Source organism: Thermobia domestica, chromosome 3, assembly GCF_964235325.1.
Source record: "Thermobia domestica chromosome 3, izTheDome1.hap1.1, whole genome shotgun sequence".
NCBI lineage: Eukaryota > Metazoa > Arthropoda > Insecta > Zygentoma > Lepismatidae > Thermobia > Thermobia domestica.
In genome coordinates, this window is record NC_137456.1 from 86,988,848 (window position 1) to 87,011,605 (window position 22,758).

At 35.3% G+C, this 22,758-nt stretch overlaps 1 protein-coding gene across 1 annotated transcript in view; it reads right to left on the reverse strand.

Moving 5' to 3' along the window:
* Nucleotides 1–11,760: 11,760 nt before the first annotated feature.
* Nucleotides 11,761–22,758, reverse strand: part of LOC145680578 (lysosomal alpha-glucosidase-like) — an 86,007-nt gene continuing 75,009 nt past the window's right edge. Inside the window, exon 18 of the mRNA XM_081751223.1 lies at nucleotides 11,761–20,318. Coding sequence (XP_081607349.1) covers nucleotides 20,241–20,318 — 78 coding nt within the window. The 3' untranslated portion in view covers nucleotides 11,761–20,240. The remainder of the gene's footprint in view (nucleotides 20,319–22,758) is intronic.

Genomic DNA, 22,758 nt, shown 5'->3' on the forward strand with positions numbered 1-22,758 from the left:
GTATTTGACCCTTTCCCAAAGCTTGGAACACGCCAGGCCGGTAGCGAGACCAAAAATGTAGGGGGAGCCGGCTGAAGTTAAGAGGGGGCCCGATCCAACCATATTATAGTTCATCACCACATTATAGTTAATCACCATACTATAGTTCATTTGAAAGCCTACCGTGAAAATTTTACAGGGGCCAGCAAAAATTTAGGGGGGCCCGGCCCCCTAGACTTCTCCTGGATACGGGCCTGGAACACACCCAATAAAAATGTTTGGGTGCGCGCCTGCTCTGAAGTAAATGTAGTATTAAATTTGTAAATCCTATTTTGAGAGCCATCTAGTGAGCGAGACATGACAGATGAAGCAATTAGGAAAGTAAATATTGTTAAGAGGTTACTAATTAATTTTATTTATTTATTTATTTATTATCTTACTATCAACGTTGTAGAGAAAATGGAGTTACATATTTGAGTTTAACGTCCCATGATTATGCCTGTTAGGCCAATTGAAACGATTATTAAAACAGGTGAATGATGGTGGAAGAATTGGTGGAGTGAGAAAATGAGAGGAAATGGAAGCACCCCGAGAAAACCCATGGACACAATGTTGTTCACCAAAATCACCATAAACTTACTTGGCCGTGGATCAGCTTATATTGACTGATGAGTATAAGGTTCTGTAAAAGATGCGCTAGCAGAAATTTATGTTCGGGGTGGGTCCAAAACTACAAGCCACTATATCTAGGGATGCGCACGAGACGAGACGAGACAGGATTTTCCTGACAAAATTCGAGTCGAGACGCGGGTCTTCCAATAGAGAAATATACATTTTTCGAGTCGAGACATCAATTTTTTTACAGCACATTTTCGAGACGAGACAGCCAGAAATCTTGTCTCGTGCGCATCCCTAACTACATCTATGCATATTGAACGGGTATTTTTCTGTACCCGATAAGTAATTGTAAAAATATTTCCACCTATATTTTCAGAAAAAAATGATGGAATTATATTATTTTTTTTACAAGAAAAGAGTACAGATGAAGTGTAAAATCAAATGTTCGTGCTACATCAATCATTTCCCTCTTAAACAAGTATAGTTATACTAAGGAACTGTACAAATATATATTGAGTTAGGAAGTTTTGGAGGAAGTCCGGATCCGGTGGCCTCCCACGTGAGTGCGCCCTTGTTCTATACCCAATTTATTAAGCATATTGTGTAACTCAGTTCTGTATTGCGGTATCATTAGAAAAGTATTTTTTAAAGAATTTTTCACGTTTTTCCATATGTGTTTCTGACAAATCTCTTAAGTATAACAGAAACTCTACTTACGCAAATACCACTGCAATGATCTAGAGGCTCTGTTATTGAAAATAAGGAGACTGAGTATAAAAAGCACACTTTATTTAACAAAATCTTTCAGTACACATAGTATTCTTAAAATAAGAACCTTAGGCATCGACACAGTAAATCCAGTGATTCTCTCATTTTTTGTAGGCGTCTCGGAAGTCTTTTCTCTGGAATCTCGTTGAGCACCTCCGTCGTCGCTCTTTGAACTTTTTCTACAGCATCGTATCGGTGTCCTTTCAACGCGCTTTTCATTCTGGGAAATAGGAAGAAATTACATGGAGACAAATCGGAGGTGTATGGTAGGAGGAGAAACGTGCTTATTCTTTTCCGGTCAAATGCTCCCTGACATCACCTTGCGCATTTTCAATTGTTGAGTTAAAATTAGATGAACCTGAGTTTTCGAAACCCCTAACTCTCCTTCAATCATACAGACCCTTGAACGTCGATCAATGTTCAACATAACACGCATGTAATTAACCCTTTCGCTTCGGAATTAAATTTTCGGGTGTTTCCTGGAAAAGGGGCAACTAAGAAGTCAAAAAACAAAATTTTTGTATTTCTGTGAAATATGGCTTAAAGACACCAAAATAGCTATTAGAAATACATAAATTGTATAAATGGCTGTACACGTCAAATCCAGTCACTGTGCTTTTCAATAAATGATGCGTAATACATGACATGTAGCAAAATAGTATGTTATGAATGTTTGAAATTGACAAAGTGCTAAATTATACAATATTGTGTAACATTGTATTTGAAAGACATGAAATCTATACATGACTATGTGCTATCTCAGGCAACAAGTATAAGTGTGCCATATTACATTGCAATCAGTGGCATTCACAGTGTTGGGCAAAATCAATTGAAATCAATTGCAATTGATCAATCAATTGAAAATAATTGCTCTGAAAATTAATTGCAATTGATTTCAATTTGTCCTTGGCAATTAATTTCAATTCCAATTGATTTCAATCATAAAATTTGCAATTAAATTTTCGTCAATTGTTAATTGTTAGTTGGTCACCAGGCAATTGAAACTTGTAATTGTTAATTGTCAATCGCAAAGGATGCAATTAAAACATTAATTGCAATTGAAGTCAGCAATTAAAAGTGAAGATAAGGAAATGTGTGTATATTGTGTTGTCCACCTGTTACTGTTTTATATATTTCAAATAAGGTACTTATAAGAAGAAATGCTGAATAACTACTATCCTTTCGCCCCCTGGGAAGAAAGCCGTGAAACTTAGTATTTTTAAAATATATTATGTTTATGGTTCTATCCCCCTCGAAAGAACTCTATATGCCCGTCATGCATACAATTGACGGACAAAACATTGACTGCTAAAACAATGACCGAGAAAAACAGCGATTGCCGACAAAATCAACGATTAGAGAAACAGATCCTATCATTAGAAAAGTCTCAAAATTAGGGGATAATTGGGAATAATACAGCTTCCGAGGGTGGGGTATTTCCAATCATTACACACATGCAACATATATATCAATCAACTTGGTTTGACAAAAGAAAGTGATCGGTGCCGGAATTGGTCACTTGCGGTCAACTACTTCCGGTACACGGTACCTAATGCAATTTCCAGGGGGTGGAGTGTTTTTAGCTTTCGCACATGCGCAACGTATACGTTTATATCAATTGACCCGTACTGACGAAGATAGTTGGTCGGTACCTGAGGTGCTCACTTCCAGGTTACTACTTCCGGTACACAGTACCTAACACATTTTCTGGAGGTGAGTTATTTTCAACGAATGCACACGTGCAACGTAATTATTAATCAATTTACCTTGACGAAAGAAAGCGATCGGTATCGAAATTGGTTACTTCTGGTCGGCCACTTCCGGTACATGGCACCTAATACAGTTTCCAGGATTGTGGTATTTCTAGCGTTTGCACACATGGAACGTATATATCAATCAACTCGTGTTGACGAACACAAGCGATCAGTACCTGTATTACTCACTTCTGGCCAATTACTTCCGGTAGGCCTACATAGTACATAATACATTTACCGGGGTGAGGTATTTCAAACGATTGCACACATGCAACATATATTTCAATCACTTTTGACGAAAGAAAACGGTCAGTATTGAAATTGGTCAATTCCGGTCAACTACTTCCCGTTTAAGGATGGGCACGAAGAAGTTCGAGCGAGTTTTCTTTAAAACTCAACTCGACTCGAAGAACTCGACTCGAATTCTGATAGACTTTGGAGGTCGGAAAATGACCCACTGTTCCGGTACTATCGAATTTCTAGGTCGTTTCTTTCGCATCGGTTAGTGCCTATTTTTCTAAGGTTTTCTGCGCCTATTTCCTCGTCTTGTGCGTCACCGGAAGTGAGTTAAACGGGCTTTCAAAGTGGGAGATAAATGACCCACTGTTCCCCCACTATCGAATTTCGAGGTCGTTTCTTTGGCATCGTTTAGTACCTGTTTTGTACCGTTTTGTGCGTCACCGAAAGTGGGTCAAAATGGACCTATGAATATAATCAAGTAAGTTAATGTGTATGTAATCAATGTGAATGTAATCAAGTAAGCTCTTTCGTCACCAACGAATTTGGAGGACGTTACCTCCAAATCGTTTAGTGTGTGTTTTGTATCGTTTTGTTCGCCTATTTTCACGTTTTGAGCATCACCAGAAGTGCGTCAAAATGACCTGTTCCGAAACTGTCAAGGGGAAAACGAGTCACTGTTCCGAAACTATCGAATTTCGAGGTCGTTTCTTTCGCATCGTATAGTGCCTGTTTCGCATCGTTTTGTGCGCCTATTTCCACGTTTTGTGCGTCAACGAAAATGAGTCAAAATGACCTACAAGTATAGCGGAATAAGTTAATGCTGTTCCGTCATCGAATGTCGAAGTCGTTTCCTTCACATTTTTTATGCGTGATTTGTGTCGCTTTGTGTGTCAGTGGAAGGGTCAAAATGGGCCTTGCAAGTAGGATGAAAATGTCTTTTTCTGTCATATTTGTAGGTACTTTTGACAAAATTCCGGTGGGGCACAAAACGTGAAAATGTGCGCAGAACGGTACAAAACAGGCACTAATCAACGCGAAAGAAGCGACCTCGAAATTCCATACTGGTGGGACAGTGGGTCATTTTACTTCCCACATTGAATGTTCATTTTGACCCACTACCATTGATTCACAAAACGTGGAAATAGGCTTACAAAACGGTAGAAAACACTCACAAAACGATGTGAAGGAAACGACCTCGAAATCGTTCCTGACGGAACAGCATTAACTTGTTCCGCCATATTTATATGATAACATTAACCCACTTCCAGTGATGCACAAAAAGTGGAAATAGGCGCACAAAACGACACAAAACAGGCACTAAACGATGTGAAATTAACGACCTCGAAATTCGATAGTGGCGGGACAGTGGCTCACTTTCGTCCCATCTTGGAAGCCCACTTTGACCCACTTTCAGTGACGCATAAAACGTGGAAATAGGCGCCCAAAACCGCACAAAACAGGCACTAGACGATTTGAAGGAAACGACCTCGAAATTCGTTGGTGGTGGGACAGCACTAACTTGTTTCAAAATACTTATAGGTCCATTTTGACCCACTTCCGGTAACGCATAAAACGTCGAAATAGGCGCACAAAAGAGGCACTAAAGAATGCGAAAGAAACGACCAGGAAATGATAGTGGCGGACCAGGGGACATTTTCGTCCTATTTTGGAGGACCATTTTGACCCTCTTCCGGTGACAGAGAAAACGTTGACATACGCGCACATAACAGGCACTAAACGATGCGAAGGAAACGACCTAGAAATTCGTTGGTGACGGAACAGCATTAACTTGTTCCCAAATATTTGTAGGCCCATTTTGACCCACTCCCGGTGACGCACAAAACGTGGAAATAGGCGTAGAAAGCGGTACAAACACGCACAAAACGATGCAAAAGAATGCACCTCTAAATTCGTTGGTGGCAAAGCAGTGGGTCATTTTCGTTCCTCCTTGGAGGCCCATTTTGACTCACGTCCGATGACGCACAAAACATCTAAATGGGCGCACAAAAGAGGCACTAAAGGGAGCGAAAGAAACGACCTGGAAATTTGAAAGTGGCGGAACAGTGGGTCATTTTCATCCTATTTTGGAGGCCCATTTTGACCCACTTCCGGTGACAGAGGAAAAGTTAACATACACGCACAAAATGCCACAAAACAGGCACGATGCGAAGAAAGCTCGTTTCGTGGGTTAAGGGTCCGCGGTTCGATTCCCTCCGAGGAAATTCAGAAATACTTTATAATTTAGAATGTTATTATTTCTGATGTATAATAATATGAAGAATAGTTTCTTTCGTTCTTACAAGTTAGAGTTGAAACGACTTCCTTCACAGGGGAAAAACTAACAACATGACGTCACAGTCTACAATCTCGATTCCTACTGTCTGAAAACTTAGCGTGTTTCGCAAACAATTCATGTATACAAAAGGGTCATCCTTAAGGCCTAGTTTCATTGTGGAATTGTTTCTAAGTTCTTCCACTCTTACTAGAAATAATAATATTTTCGTTCGCCATTTTCAACACTTTCCATATATTCGTTCAACCAAAGTTGGTAAATAGGAACTATCTTTTTATATTTGTATGTATATTTTGTTAAAATAGACATAATATTGAGGTTTCAAATATTCAGTAATAATAATAATAATAATAATAATAATAATAATAATAATAATATAGAAGACAAATTCCGTATGAGGACAGATTGTATTAAAATCTGTAAAATCGCCTCTAGCGTTATTCAAAAGTTACAAAATAGTCGGGATTGGAGACAAGTGTCAGGACCATCAGGACATACCCTCTACATACGTTCCTACAACTAGCTAAACGAGAGTTTCAAGGCAAATTCCGTGTAGGAAGTACGGCTACTGAACTCACAAGAGCCCTAAGAAAATTGGTTTTTAAGTAAGGGTTATGCGGCTAAGCTACAGAAGACGTCGATGATGAGAATGAAAGAAATATTGGAATAAAGAAAGTGGGAGGAAGTGGAACCCGGAGAAAGCCTACACACACAGTGTTTGTCCAACACACAATGAGCACTAGGCAGGAGCTATGTGGAACAGGGTGAACCATTGAATTCACAACACTTCAGTAATAATAATAATAATAATAATAATAATAATAATAATAATAATAATAATGGTATTAAAAGTTTTAAAATTGCCCCAAAATTTGACAAAACTTACTTAAAAGTAGGGATTTCGGGGAAGGGGTTCCGTACCTTCAAGACGGAACTACTACTTAAATTTTGAACTACTACTCTGCAACTACCTTCAAGACGGAACTACTCTGCAACTACCCAAATTTTAAACGAAAGAGTTCCACTAAAGTTTCATGTAGTAAGTATTATACTGCACGTTTTAAGGAAAATAACTGTAATAAAAATAACTGGATATCCTTCAACAGTAAGACATATAATAAACTAACTTGTAGAATATGCAGATATAATTGTAAAAGCTTTGCTGCAAAAATATATACACAGACCATAATTCAGTGAACTCTGAAATACAAAGTAACAAACTAGCGTATAACATTCAGTCTACAGAGCAATTGTTACTTAAAGAGTGGACATAACTATTTCTAGAATCAAGATAAGACGAGAAATGTTTACGGTACTCTTCGCCTCGTCGCGATTCTCATCTCCAAAGCGAAACGATAATTTGAGTTAGCCTTGTCCCATCTCGAATGTAAAATATTAATTCTCTCCCGATTTTGTTTGTTTTGTCTAGATGAGAAATTCCTCTTCTCGTGGGCAACATTAAACAAAACTGAATTATTATTATTTATTTTTTTTTTTTTTGCAAAAGTCACGTTTCTGCTTGTAATGGTGTGAGCTGAGAATTATAAGTTTCTAATTTTTAACCTTCTACGAGATTATTACTATTATTATTCCTGAAAATTTGATAGTTCAAGTATTGAAACGTCCGAGTATTCAAATATCTGAATATAATAAAACGTGTCTCATCGTCGATCAATCGCCATCTAAAATCCTAAAGTAAAGAAAAATATATGTCCGACGTGGATTCGATCAAAGAACCTCCAGATTACTGGTCGAGCGCCTTGACCACAGTACCACGATTACTACGCGTTTAAGTCTTTAGTCTGGTTATGTTAGGTTTCTTTGCCTCCGCTTACAAAGTTGTTTGTTATTTTCCTTCGCATCAAAACGTCTTTCGTATTTCTTTTATGATAATATAGGCAATCTTCGGCAAAGTTTATATTAACTTGAGTTGTTCTTAAACCTTTTGTTCACAAGTTTGTTTCTTCTCCACACGAAACTACAGATATGACAAATTTAATTCTCATACTATGCATTTGTTTGAAAACAGTCGCCATTACCTGATCAATGACTTGTGTCCGCCACAATACACAGAAACAAAATAGATTAGGAAAGTAAAAGTAGCCTTGTCCATTGTTTAAATTTAGATAAAATTTGTGCAATATCAATACTAAAATAAAATCATGAATTTTTAGAGTTTGGATCACTAAAACTACTTATATGTGTCTGTCCGTTAGGAAGACAAAAAAAATTCAAAAACTACTTGACATACCACAGGATGTAGAGGGTCCAAAGTTAATAATCAAATTCACTGATGGAGGTGATAATCAAATCAGAAATGGTAAAAATCAGCCATTTTCTGTTTTAACTTTAATCATTTTTAATGCAAAAATAGTAATAGATAGCAAGAAGCGGTTTAACGTTGATAACAGCATAGAGACACTAAAAAATCAGTTTCCCATGTATTCCCATGAGAGTTTTTTATATCCCTGACTGTGAGGCAATCTTTCTAGTGATACAGTTGTTCACATTATGTACACTGTGATAAATCAAACTTCTTCATGTGGTGAACACTGTGATATTGCTACTTGGTATATATTAAATTGTATATCGCGACCCAAATTTTCTGTTTTTGCAATACAGAACTGCAATGTTAAGTAAAGTATACAGAATATACACCTAACAATGTAAACCCGTTATTCATTCTTTTGGAATGTGTTCATATGGTTACCTAACAATAAGCTAAAGTTTTCTTTTAAGTACGCGCTTAAACTAAATAAATGCTGAACATTGAATATAAGCAATCATTTTTTTTTACAACTTTCAAGGCATCTATCGTTATACGTATTGTAATCCGGGTCCTCCCAAGACCAAGTATATATTCTTTTCTAATTGCACAAATGTCCTTACCAGGAAGCGCTGGTTCGAAGGATCGAAGCGACCCTCTTTTAGGTTTTACTGTTCTTGTAACTCAAATTTCTAGTGAAACAAGATTGGTTTGAAGATTATCAGCGCCGATTAAACATTTGGCAACATCGATCAAGATGTCACCGGATTTGACAACCCTGTTTACGAGTTTCTCTACTTAGACAACCGAAGTGTTGAGGTGACGCTGTATCTGAACACACAAGTCAATACACAACGCAACTAGAATGATTGATTAGCTCACACTGGATACTACTTATGATCAATATTAATGTAACGTATGCATTTATATCGTAACCTAGATGACACATACTAACCATATGAATGAAAGCCCATTATGAGCACAGTGTTTTGGATATGGATATCCTTAATTGCCAACAATTTTACAGAGATCGGAATGGATCGTACAGTTATTTGAGTTCCCTTTCTTGCCTTCCTTAAGAATGAGCCAATAACATCTTTACATTGTCGCAGTGAGTACGGAGAAATTTATGTGATGATCCAAGGACTGTCAAGACTGAGAATTATGGATGAGAATCTCAATCGCCATACAAGAAATATAAGACCACACAGGTCAAGATTTTCTCAAAATAATCGATCTACGGTGAAACTCGATCAAAGGTCAAGACATACTAACTTCTGTATTCTTCCACTTCTCTAAAGACACCAAATAAGATATGCGGTTAAATCAAGCGGAATTACAGATCAAGATCCATTTTCCAATTATCTGTTCAGATGTGGAGCAATCTACGTGTACCCTCCGACAAGAATTGATCTGATCAAGCAATTAATCAGCTTCATAGAAATTCTTAAATCGATTTATTCACAGTGTGTATTCACAAGCACTGATGTAATGATTATTACTTCAGTAATAAAACAAAACATACATATATTTCGAGATATTATTTCATAACAATGCAAAATAGTCTAACAGAATCGAACTTATATAGTATGTAATGAACGCATCAAAGTTGCATGATAAAACTTCAATTTAATGGAAGCACCTGAAAACAAGTGCAACTTACCAGATTAATGTGCTCTGAGAACAGTTCTGTTGTGACACAGAAGGAGTACAGAGGTCCGTGAATGATAGCAAATAGAATATTCGTGAAAGAAAATGGAGCAGGATTCGTGTCTCCAAAACAAATCACAGATGTTCAATTATGTTCAGGCCCCAGGAAATGAGCGAGGAAATGTTTAACAAGACTATCCATGGCTTTGGATTGACTATTTTAACAAAAGAAACACTGACCAAAGCTTCAAACCCACTATATTTTAAACTATAGTATGTAACGGTTTCGGATATCTAACATATCTTTCCTCAGATACTATAGAACATAAATGAAAATACCTTACATACTATAATTTAAAATATAGTGGGTTTGAAGCTTTGGTCAGTGTTTCTTTTGTTAAAAGGAAATGTTTAACTTCATCCCGATCTTCCTCAAATCATACCACAGAAGCTTCAGGCTCTGTGAATGTCACACTACCATCCTGAAATATGGCATCATTATCTGGGAACAATATATGGACCATAGGATGAATATGGTCCCCTAAAAGAGCGACATAATCACGGATGGTGGTCTGATCGGTAACCGTCAGCACGGAACCCACAGAAAATCAGAATATCGCAGGCCATAATATCATAGAACAGCTGCCATGCATCACGGTTGTGCAGACAGACTGCAGATGATGCGTTTCTTTGAACTACACATAAACATGGCCAGTGGTTTGAAATATCACGAACAATGTATCATGTTACCATATCACATGTTTTCGATCATCAGCATCCCATACTCCATGGTAACGGTACCATTGATGTCATGGTATAGTCTCTTTTCAGCAGTTTCGCCGAAGCAATCAGACTTCGTATGTCCATATTATGTAACTCGCTGCGGACTGTGATCGTCGACACAGATTGTGAGGTGTACTGGTTGAGTTCCTCTGGCACTTGCACCGCAGTCGCACGACCGTTCTAAGTAGAAGTCCACTCTCAGCGGTCTTTGCTGATGTCATGAGTTTTGTAGGGCGTTATCAGTTTGGAGACTCTCCTTCGCGACACACCCAACATATTTGCCACTTTCGTCACGTTCGAACTACCGTACATAACTAAGCGAACTCTTTGGGAATCAAAAGCCGCCCATTTTAACTATCACCGTCTGCTCAGTTTATTGTAAACTGCCGTTCTATTACCCCTCACATAGTATGGAGTTTGCTGTAACATCCTACCAACAACCCGACGCTACGGTCACTTCCTGACAGTTGTCAACCCAGACATCTAACATATTTCCAACTTCAGGTGTTTCCATTAAATTAGAGTGCATTACTAACGTCACACAGGTAAAGATACATAATAATACATATGGCAATATTCCTTTCTCTCTGTTACTTATTTAGGTGTAGTCTCAATCACTTATCCACGAGACGATAGTTTTATTGGCGTGATTGTCGAAGATGTTTCCAAACGTCAACCCCTCTATGGCTTTTCTAGTTTAAAATCTTTAGATTACAAAAATCCTACGTCTACAATGGGACTGTGTAAATAAATACATCAAATTACTGGAGAAAATTATTCTTTATTATGTTTTCTACAACTATACAATTCTTTCCAATTGTCAGATAAATAACAAAAAAGTAATAACTAAAAAAAAAAAAATCACAGAAAGCATTTTACGAAATTGACCAAATTTCCTTCTTAAAAAGAATCATGAACACAACTCAGACATACTACGTACTAATAATTGCTCTAAATCTAATCTTTGAAGTGTACTTAATCTTACTTATACTATGAATTTCTTTTAAATGTATACGTGTCAACAGCATACAAGAATAACAGTGATTATAATAAGTGTGTGTATGTATATATATATAGATATATATGTGTATATATAGTTACACCTTCGTGCTATTACTTGTGCAGAAAATTTGTGCTGATAAGTGTACGAAGTTCCTTTCGAACTTCTAGTTTCCTGTTTTAAAACAAAACATACATATATAATATATATATCCTGTATAAATAAATATGACACACATATATATATTAAAGTGATTGACAAAATTTGACTAGGATACTAGTACACAGTAACTTTGGCACTTATATATTTATATTGAAACATGCTCAGAAGACTAGGTAAAGTGGCGGAAGTTCGTGTGTTAGTTGATATTAATATATATATGTTATATATATAGAGAGAGTAGTGATGGTAACAAAAAAAAAAAAAAAAAAAAAAAACGGTTTTTAGAAAAATCGAAAAGGTTTTTCTGGAAATTTTCGAAAACAATTTTTAAACCGGTTTGGTTTTTTTTCAAAAGTTCTTGCGTCTTCGCTAACTCGTCTGGAAATGAGTACAAGAACATGAACAGATACCGACTTCGGTAAAAATCATATTAGATTCAAGAAAAAACCCAAAACTCTTTTGGAGGAAATGAGGAACGGTAACGGTTCTCTATCAAAAACTTTTTGCTCTTCGTTGTTTGAAAATGAAAATGGAATGAAATGAAATCTTTAAGTTTTACGTCTCACGTTTATGCCGGCTACGCTAAAGGAGGCGGTGATGAGAAATGAATGAAATGGTGGAATGAAGAAAGTGGCAGGAAACGGGAGAACCCCGAGAAAACCAATTCACACGGTATTTGTCCACCACAAAGTTTACTTAGCGTGAGCTGGGATCAAACCAAGGACACCAGAGGTGAACACTCTACCACTGAACCACCGCGGCCCCCTTGTTTGAAAATGAGTACTCCGAGAACAAGAAAAGATACCAGCTTCGACGAAAATCACACTGCTTTCAGTGAAAACACAAACTCTTTAGGAGAAAACGAGAAGCGATTTCGGTGGAAAACGAACTTTGTTTTCTTTAAAAAAAAAAAAAAAAAAAGTTTTGGTAAAAAAAAGTTTTAGTGGAAACCGAAATATCGGTGTTTCCCTAGACCAGTTTCCGGTTTTTCTAAAAACCGCTTTTGTCCATCCCTAATATAATAGAGAGAGAGAGAGACAATTGTACATTTTTAGTAAAAAGGCTTGTTCTTTTATACTGTATATATACAATATTTTCCTGTCACACACTCCAATTTGACACACAAACAAGTAATGATTACATACAATAAAATGGACTTTGTTTTTTTACCAATATATACATATAGTTAACATTTCAGTGAGAATTCTTGAAATACATTTTACCATTAGCCCCATTTATTACATCAGTTATTTATCTACTTTTCTTTAAAAAAAAAATGTAAATTTCACGAAATAAATGAATTCGTGATTCAATCATTCTCAGTTCTTGGATTCACGACAAAAGTTAATCTACACCGATCAATTGTGCGATGTATAAAAGAGAGTATTTTCTGAACTCCTTATGTGATCTTCAGCCAAAATTAATCTAACAATACGTGATGTAACCACCAGCATAAGCTAGGGAGTAATCGATATTTTATGTTGTATTATCATAAGGATCTTATAAACCCTTTATGAAAAATATGTAGTGATAAGAACTGTAAATGTGGTTGTTCGAAATAATTTAACTCCTAATTACTATATAAAAAACAAGCACGAAAAACTTGTAATAAATTTAAAAATAAGAAGGGAACAGTTACATAGAGGGAAAATAAACTAAGAATTCGTTTTAGAAGAAACTTAAAAACTGCCAAGTAAAACAAACTGCAAGTTTATTGACATTTCTAATACACATAGAAACGAAAGTAAAAAAACTGTGGTAATTCTGTTGAAGAATTCATTGAATTAAGGTGTGCTCAGAGAAAATGTTTTACAGACAAGCTCCATGTATTATCTCTTAAACTGTTCAGAATTTTAACCATGAGTTTTTCTTGTTAAAAGTGATCATACTACGCTATCAGGGGGAAATCAAACTTCAATTCCCATTATACAAGATACAGAAAAAAGACGACAATTTATAATACTGATTGCATAGTGTGAACCAAAAGTAATTTTTTTTTTTTTTTTTTTTTTTTTTTTTTTTTTTTTTTTTTTTTTTGAGGCCAGCGACACTCAAAAGACAGAATTTTTGGATAAAAATGTAAGAGTTTATATGACAACTGTAGATTTTATTTTACGAAACTTTTCTTTCATTGTATCATTTAGGTAAAAGGAAAATGTTCTGCGAACTCGCCCGGCTGGACACCCAGATCTCATTTTGAGAACTACTGCTGTAGTACAGTGGTTCCCAAGCTGATGAACCAGCAAAGAGGATGCAGGAAAATGGAAGAGTGTGCAGTACAGAACAAAGGAGAAATAATTATTCAATGTATTTCCATTTGTAACTGAATCTGGTATCATAGGTACCAAAGCCAATCATGGTACTAAACCACCGATACGGGATGAAAAGTTTGCAGGATTATCAAAAGGAGTACCGGAAAAAAAAAAAACTATTTGCTGAGTCTAGGAATTTAGAGAGATTTGAGTGAGGGGGTATCCCTCTCTTATGACATTGGATGAAACCATATCCGAACATGGAATTCAATCATAAGCTATACGAAAAATGGCATTTAAATGGAATTTACCATAATCACCTGTCCCGCAAAACACAACACTTGTCCACCAGAATTAAACAAAAGAAAAAGAAAAAAACTTTTTTATACTGTTTTTTTTTCAACCTTGACTAAACCTTTACAAGTAAATTTTTACTATATGACAGAAAATGAATTAAACTTGAATTCATGAGATCACAGTTATGACCCTGAACATTAGTTGCTCTGCGAAGATTTATAAGATAATTCTCACCCCTAGTTGAAGTAACGCACAAGTAATAATTTTCCCAGGACCTTCCTTTACTAAAAGATGTCTACCTCTCACCATTATGATATTTGTTACATCTGTGACACACAGAAATAAGAACTATACATCTCAAAAGAAAGGTAAAAAATCTTGGTTAATTCTAAGTTTTGAAACAACTCTTTTTTCGAAATCTCCGTGTTTCTGGTCAACAAAGGCATTCGTGATGTAACTTGTATAGCTTCTTTTAATAGAAAGCTACCTTTTTCTTCTAAGACAATTTCACTAAGAGAATAGCAAGTTTCACTTTTAGACCTTGAAATAAAAGCAACAGCAAAAACAATTTGATATTTTGAACAGAAAAAAAAAAAAAAAGTTATGAAATGAAGACTGCACCAAAATGTTTCGATGTGCAGAAGTTTGTGTACATGAGTAAGTTCTACACGAAAAGTCATGATAACCATCCATTTGCTTCTTTTTCAGTAACCACCTCATCAACAGGTAACTATTTCATTTATTCCATTCCCTAAATAGTATCTTTTAAAAACCAAATATATATATATAGTATTTTCCATAGATAACTATTTAGCTTGAAGTGTTTCGGCGATTCTGATTTTCGGCATTGGTTTGCTTTCGTGACATACCCCATGCACTCCAAATTTTTAACTATAAAGTAGGTTTGGGTTATTCTGTAGCATCCAAATCTCTAAAGCAGTGTTTAACTTCCTAAGCGTACATTGATGGGATAAATTTAAATAAAATTTTATCCTGGTCAAATGTGATATCTGCTTCTACAGAAACAGAAAAAAAAAAAAGTTTTAATTTTACGGAAGTCACGATTCACTAACTACGGAAGCACAATTCGAGCATTACTCTCACCTCTCAACAAACACTACCCACGTTACATCATTCTGGATCACATGGAAGACTGATTCTTCGAACAAAGAAGTTCTCGAGTAAAAAATTCAGTGATAAAACGAACTATGCGCAATCAATAACACTTCAAGAAACTTTATAGAGCTCGAGGCCCATACACTGCCATTCAACCTAAAATGATAATAAATAAATAAAGGGTAAATCGAATTTTTCATTTTTTTCCCCGAATAACTGAAACCTATAGTGTTTAAATAAATGTGAATAATACCAAGCAACAATAGATCGGATTAACAAAACACTCCAAGAAGTCACTACTTAGCGTTTCAACACAGAAGTAGAAACAGTCATGGACAATCGTTCTGTCCTCTGTTCTTTATTCTAACTTTTTTAGCTTTCGTTTTTAGCAAGATGCCATTTTACTTCTACATAATGAAAATGTATTATTTAAACTTCAAAATGCTCAACTAGATTATTAAAATCCTCAAATAAAAATCTGGGGATTTGTGTAGGGTTGTGCATAGTACTTTTATCACGGATTTTTTTTTTAAAATTCGAAAACCTATATATTCCTTTGAAATGAGAACTCAATCATTTATATATAGCCTATATAGATTTTCTGTGTCTAATACCTGCTCCCCCGTAAACCACCCTTTCCTAGTGTTAGCAGCCCTCTGCTGAGGGGCTAATGGCAATTGTACAATCCTAGTCAAAGAAAAATGGCCCACATGTACTTCTTTCAAAAGCTCAAACTCTCATCTATGCGGAAAAATTAAATATATTCTTTATGCCACACTATTTTACAATCGGAAGCACAAATCAGTGGACCATATTTTTTAACAAGGCAGTACAAAAATATCTCAGGTATTTTCCGCATAGAAAACATGAACAACGAATATTAAAATTTTATATACACACATATGTAGCAGAACCCAACATTTCGTTTTATAAAACTCAGTGGAGTTATATTACTATACACCTTAAAAATATATGTTTTATGAAAAATAGAGTTCCAAAGTAGAATTTATGTACAGTATGGAGGGTCCTGTGGCAGAATATATCATAGCAAAATTTCTCTCATGTACCTTGCTGAAGGTATGTGAGAAATGCATACATATAAAAGAAAAATAGTCACAGCATAAATGTTGAGCATAAATTACCACAATCATTTCTCTTCTATTTACAAAGTAATCTGGGACGCTCAGACATTTAATGGCTTAACACAAGAGTAAAGAATACTGACATACACACCAATTTTCAGTTTTCTGTGCCTGATTTTGAATTACACATAACAAAACAGAAAAGTGCTCACTATATTTATATCAAACTGAATGAAATCTAGGTATTACGGAACAGAAGAAACTGTGCAACTACCTCATCAGAAATTCGAGTCATGATTGCCTCGGAGCTCTTATTTACAAGACAAAATTATTACGAAATGCAGGGATTTTGGAATGATTCCTGTGCAAATGAATAGTGTATAAATAATATATAAAACCGTTTGCGGAACTTTTCTTAACTAAATGCATAACTAACCATATTATATTCGAGAAGCTATTCTAAAAATTATTTCTTTCGGACAAACATATTGGCACTGTAAGCTTAGTCATCATTTAGAAGAAAATCCCAAATACACTAAAAAGAGAAAGCAATTCGCTTTATAAAACTCAAAATGTAAACAGACAAGAAAACTAAGCTATTATCATTATGAACGAATAATTCAACATTTGAGAAAAGAAAAATGGCGAATTTCTGTCTGAAAATTCGCCCATCAATGTAACATACAAAAGGACGCAACAAATGTTTTGCTTCTCAATGGAAGTTTTTGTGTCAGTAAATTATAATTTTATAAACAAATACCGATCTTTCCTGCATTTATCAGATTATATATTATTTTACAAATTTACCAAAAACTGAATGAATATTTCGCTTTTAAAAAATTACAAGCAATACAACTCAACAGGAAATGGATAACGAATACCTATTGCTAGATGTTTGAAAAATGACTATAAAATGCAATACTCACCAAATACATTGTTAGGATTTGTTCTGTTTTCTTAAAAATCTCTATGCGCATGAGGCGAGTTTTAGATTTGATGGCACCATATACTGTACATATATAGCATTTGCAATTTTTTTGATTTCTATCTTACGTAATTAATAATGTGGGTTAAAAATGCAGCAGTTCTTTATCTCTATTCAAAATTTTGCCAACTAACAATATATCGGAACAAAAGATACAAAAATACAATCATTCCACTTTCACATTTATTCTTTACTCTTTGGCGAGCGTCTACTGTTCTAGTTATTTCGAAAATATTAAAGGAACACCTGAATATTACTAATTCTAGAAATATAATATACCGCAAATATAGGTATCTAATGTCAGTATTTACAATCAAAACTACTTCAAATAGTTTTAAGATTGTGGCACAAATAAAAAAAATTAGTACATATACACAAATAATAAATTATATTCAGTTTACTGGGTAGGGACTGACAGTCATATTAATTGTACCCAACTGATAATGCTACCATAAAACCAGTTTCAACGATTTTAAAGCGTACTTAAATGAAATATAAGGGTCAAATTATTGCCCTATATTTTTTTATGTACTACTTATTGACTCGACTTACTGTTTCAAAATAGCATCTACGTCAAAATGCATGTTGAGATCAAGCTATTTCTCGTTAAATGGCAATACGCGTTTTATAAACTAAAAACACTGTGTACGTCGAGGTGAGGATTTTGGACAAACGAACGGATTCGCATTGACTAAGCTACCTATTCTAGAGTAACCGCGTTGCCTACTTAAGTAGGGCAAGTTAAAAGCAAAATCAATTTTTTTGGTATTCCTTTACTTTCTTTTGAATAAGAGAAAAGCGAATAAATATCCAGTATAGACTGAATTCTCTGGTACTAAAACAATGCCCAATATTGCGTTTTAAATATATATTAAGATTACTAGACATCTTCATTTCTCGGGAACTGCCCCCAAATATCACTAGGGAAATTCTGCCCTTGGATTCTTCTAACACGTCTCTTAATTCCTCTCCAATTACCATCCGTAAAGTTCCATTTCTTTGTTTTCCCAGTTTTATTTTGTAAACAGTTTTATAGTTCCACTACGAATGGAAGTAGTTAAAAATCTTGTTAGAAATACGGTTTACACAATTTTAGTAGCGGTGCTTTAATCACTATGATCACCTACGTGAAAAGCTGTACACTTGCTCTACAAGAAAGCTTTGTGGAACGCTGTGATTTCCCTACAAGAAACCTATGTAAAAAAAACTGTATTTACTTACAAGAAACCTACGTGAAAAGATGGGTATTTCCCTGCATGAAACCTATGTAATAAGCTGTGTATTTCTCTACTTGCCGATCTATTTTACTGGTATATTTTCTATTTTTCATTGCACATTTTCTCCTATTTTCTACTGCTTCTATAATTTATTCCTATACAAATTTAACGGGCATTACGAACAGGAAAAATTGAATATGAAGACATTTCACCCTAGCTGTAGAATTAACCTAACCTAACATCAAGAAAGCTAAATTTTGATGAGGTGTGCTTCGGTTGTATAAGTAAAAAAAAAATTACATTCTTTTTCCATCCTTTTTTTAAACATGGGAAAATCTTTACCGACAAATAGTACAAATTCCAATACAGAATTTAAACTAGTTTAACGAGTTGTGTTATACAGGAGTCTAGCTTACGTTTAGGATAAAATATATTTTAAAGTATGAGAAAAGGTTGTCACATTGGAAACGTCTAGGCTTCTAAAGGAGAAAAATATATGATAAACTTACTGTACAATAGTACTCATTGAATAATACAACAACAATAACACTTACTACTTTCGTAAGTAAAAACTTTATTCTTCCATGTATTCGGTAACGAAATGAAATGAAGTCTGAAATTTTACGTTCCATGATTATGTCCCAGGCTAAAGAATGTCCCAGGAGAAGAATGATTAATGAAAAAAGAAGGTAGAAAAAGAAGGTAGTCTGTTTTCTGGTGAAAACAGAATGTGGGAGGAAACAGGAGAACCACAACAGAACTCACGACACGATGCTATCCAGCACAAACTCGCATAACCTGGAACCGAAATAGGGACTTCTCGCACAAGACATGAGCACTCTTACCACTCAATCAATGTGTCCCCTAATGTATTCAGTAGACTCAGCTACTATTTCAGAGAATTAGGTTAATAATGAGTTAGGGTACTAACCATTTAATTATGCTGTAATACTCTTTGCAGCTATCATTCTATAAACGGAGAGAGACCCGATTTAAATGTAAACATCGTAACTTCAATTGTCATGCTCCTTAAAAGATATCTTTTTGTTTCGTTTGAATTTAGAACTGCAAAACCGAGTTACAGAGTCCGAAGAACACTTAGTACTGGATACTTACTCTCTGAGAGTTTAATGAACACTTATTACTTTCTGTCTATCTCTATTTCCAAAAACATAAACCTATTATCCGCAAAAAATGTTACCAAGGGTAGAATACGCTCCTAATGCAAGAAGCATTTTGAATAAAATTTTCCTATATATTTTAAATTATCTGTTATTAAATATTAACATCATTACAATTTTAAAGTCGCAATATTGGGCACTTTACAATAGTCGAGGAAAATATGACTGAAAGACAATACGCATGTAAGTTTAAAGCTATCAAATATCTAAAAGCAGGTTAAAATGGGACTGGTTATATAATATTTGGCACTAATAAGTGACTTTCCACTTGATCGTATAGTCAAACCCAGTGCATGTGCAAACAACCTAGGCAGGGAAGAGCATGGAAAATTGGATACCCCTGCAAATCATTTAACATAGGCGATCATTAAGCTCTTCTGTTCTGGACAGAAAATGTTTCTAAGGAAACATTGTACCTCAATGAGTGTACTAGATGTTGTTCATGAATACCAAAAGATAAGTACGCTCTTATTACAGACTCTTTTGTTCTAACTGACTTGCTAATAATGTCAACACACTTGAATGAACTTTGATATGCAAGAAGAAAGCTTCGTAACAAAGCAACATTGCTTCACTGGACAAAATATTCCTTTTGATCTACTCTTTTCTGCTCTCCGTCCATTTCACTGTAAAAGACTTCCTCATATCCATTTCCAGGTTATCCAACTTCATAAACTGGAATGAAACAAATAATTAACCATTTTTACATTCGTGTGATAAAGCACATTCGTATGATAAACACAGTTCCTAATGATTATCTATCTTAATTATGATGACCAAAACACTGCAAGAATTTCAACAAATATGGGTATAAGAAATCTTCAATAAGTGTTTCCTCACCAATATTCTGGCTGTCACTAGAAAACAAACTAATTAGTGTGAGCGGTCCCAGGTTCGATTCCCTGTGGGGGCACTCGGTCAAAAAAATGTAACAGCTTTTTCAGGCCAGCCATCTTGTGTGAGGTTTTTCCCTTATTCATACCAGGCAAATGCCGGGATGGTACCTAACATAATAGTCTCAGGCCGCTTCCTTCCTTCCCTTTGATCGGATAGTCTGCTCGCCGAGGGACGTCATCCTTCATATACGTGACGGGCTCAATGGCCATAGATGGTGACCGCCCAGAAATCTAATTCCTAATCCTAATCCGAAAATAAAACTAACTCGAACTTTAATGAACTTATTTATTTAATTACGATACTATTACTAACATTAATTACTATTATTCCAACTTTCGTTTAGGAGTAATATCAGGACTACTATCACCGTACAGATGGCATGATATACAATATAATTAAGTTCCTCTACATTGGTTTTTACTTAGCACGAAACTAAATAACGAATTCCTTTGAGCTACCCGATTACGTTCTTCTGAATATTATCCAAATATCAAAATGGTGCCCTTCAAATTGTTTCTTCAACCGAGGGAATAAAAAAGAAATCACAAGAACTGAGATTCTGAGAATAGAAGGTGGGACACAACACAGGAATGAATTTTTATGTATAAACTTAATTGATGAAGATCGCAGAGAAACATGGTACACTTTGAAGGTACAGCATCCAAGTGCCAGAAATGCCTAGTCACACAAGCTTCACTTTCTTCCCGCGCCTTTTAAGGACTTCCTGATAATAAATAAATGAAAAAAAGAAAAAGTTTGTCCTAAAGGCACAAATTCCTTGCGGATGATCCTTTGACAGTATTTTATAAAATGATCGATCTGATTTTCAATTTACTCAATCTTGTTTTCTTGAGACGGGAAAGTGTTACAGCAGACTAAGTCCTAAGATATTTCTATAATATTCAACTTTCCCTTTCTTCATTCAGAAAGTGCCCAATGTGTTTTTTTTTTATTTTTTATTATTACTACTACTTTTTAAAGTTGGGGGTAGGTGTATAACTCGGCATAATGTTGATTGTTCTAATCATAACACTGAATACATCTGAGTAAATAAGGACACTTATTCTGTATACAAGATCCATTTTTTGATTGAATCATTCCCTCCTCCCTCTTCACAAGTAGCTTCCTGACGACACCATTAACAGACAGTCCATAAAACTGAAAACGTCACGGATATTGAATGAAAGCTCGTTTGCCGAGAGTTATTTTTGTTCTTTTAAGTAATAAAGAACAGCATCTTTAAATAATTAAAAATTACTGACTTCTTGCTATGAACTTGCACATATACAATTCAGTGAAACCTGTCTATGTTGGTCACCATCGGTTCCATTGAAAAGTGTCCAACTTAGACTGGTGGCCAACTTACAGAAAATAAGTGTGATTGGTGTATTTTTAGAATGGGATTTCTAATATTACTTGACTATAAAATATTAATAAGCAATGGCACTATAGTTGCTTTTAAATAATGTACTGCTCTTCTTCTTCTTTTTTTTCCACAAATGCACATTCGAATTTTGTAGTTAACTACTACTTGTTAATGAGCTACAAGTGTTTCCCTCGAAGCAAAAGACGTTTTGGGAAAATCTTAAGGGAATTCAAATCTCAAAACCTCCGCTACCTTTTGACAAGCCGTCAGGTGCCAACAGTTGACAATTGAGATGATTAGCTTTAACCTTGAGAATTTTCCGGAATTACTAAAGCTCCCCACAGATGAAAGGAGCCAATATAGTTAATGGTTTTACCGAAACTGACAGGGTAAACAAATACGTACAACCACTTCCTCAATTCCTGTACGTGTTTTTTTCTTAATCACATCTTCCTTCACTACCCTTTATCAGGGTAGTGTTCTGGGCATTGACCTCCAAGAACAAGTCGTGGGAATCTATGCTTCTTTGTCTCCGGTCACAAATACAGAACATCTGCCTCTTATATGGGAATACGAAAGAGTTAAGAAACATAACAAACGGTATTTTGTGTGGCCAAGATACGCAAGTAAATTTATCATTATCATCATAGGGTAAACACTGCTTCAATGCGGCCAACTTCCAAGACAGACAGATGGCCAACATACAGAGTAATAACTAACGAATGTCTTACGGGAAAATTCAGGTTCAAGACGAACCAGGCCAAGATGAGCAGGTGGCGAAGTTGACAGGTTTTACTGTAATATATACAGTAAAGAGAGTTATTGTCATTTACAGTATATGAGCTGAATTTC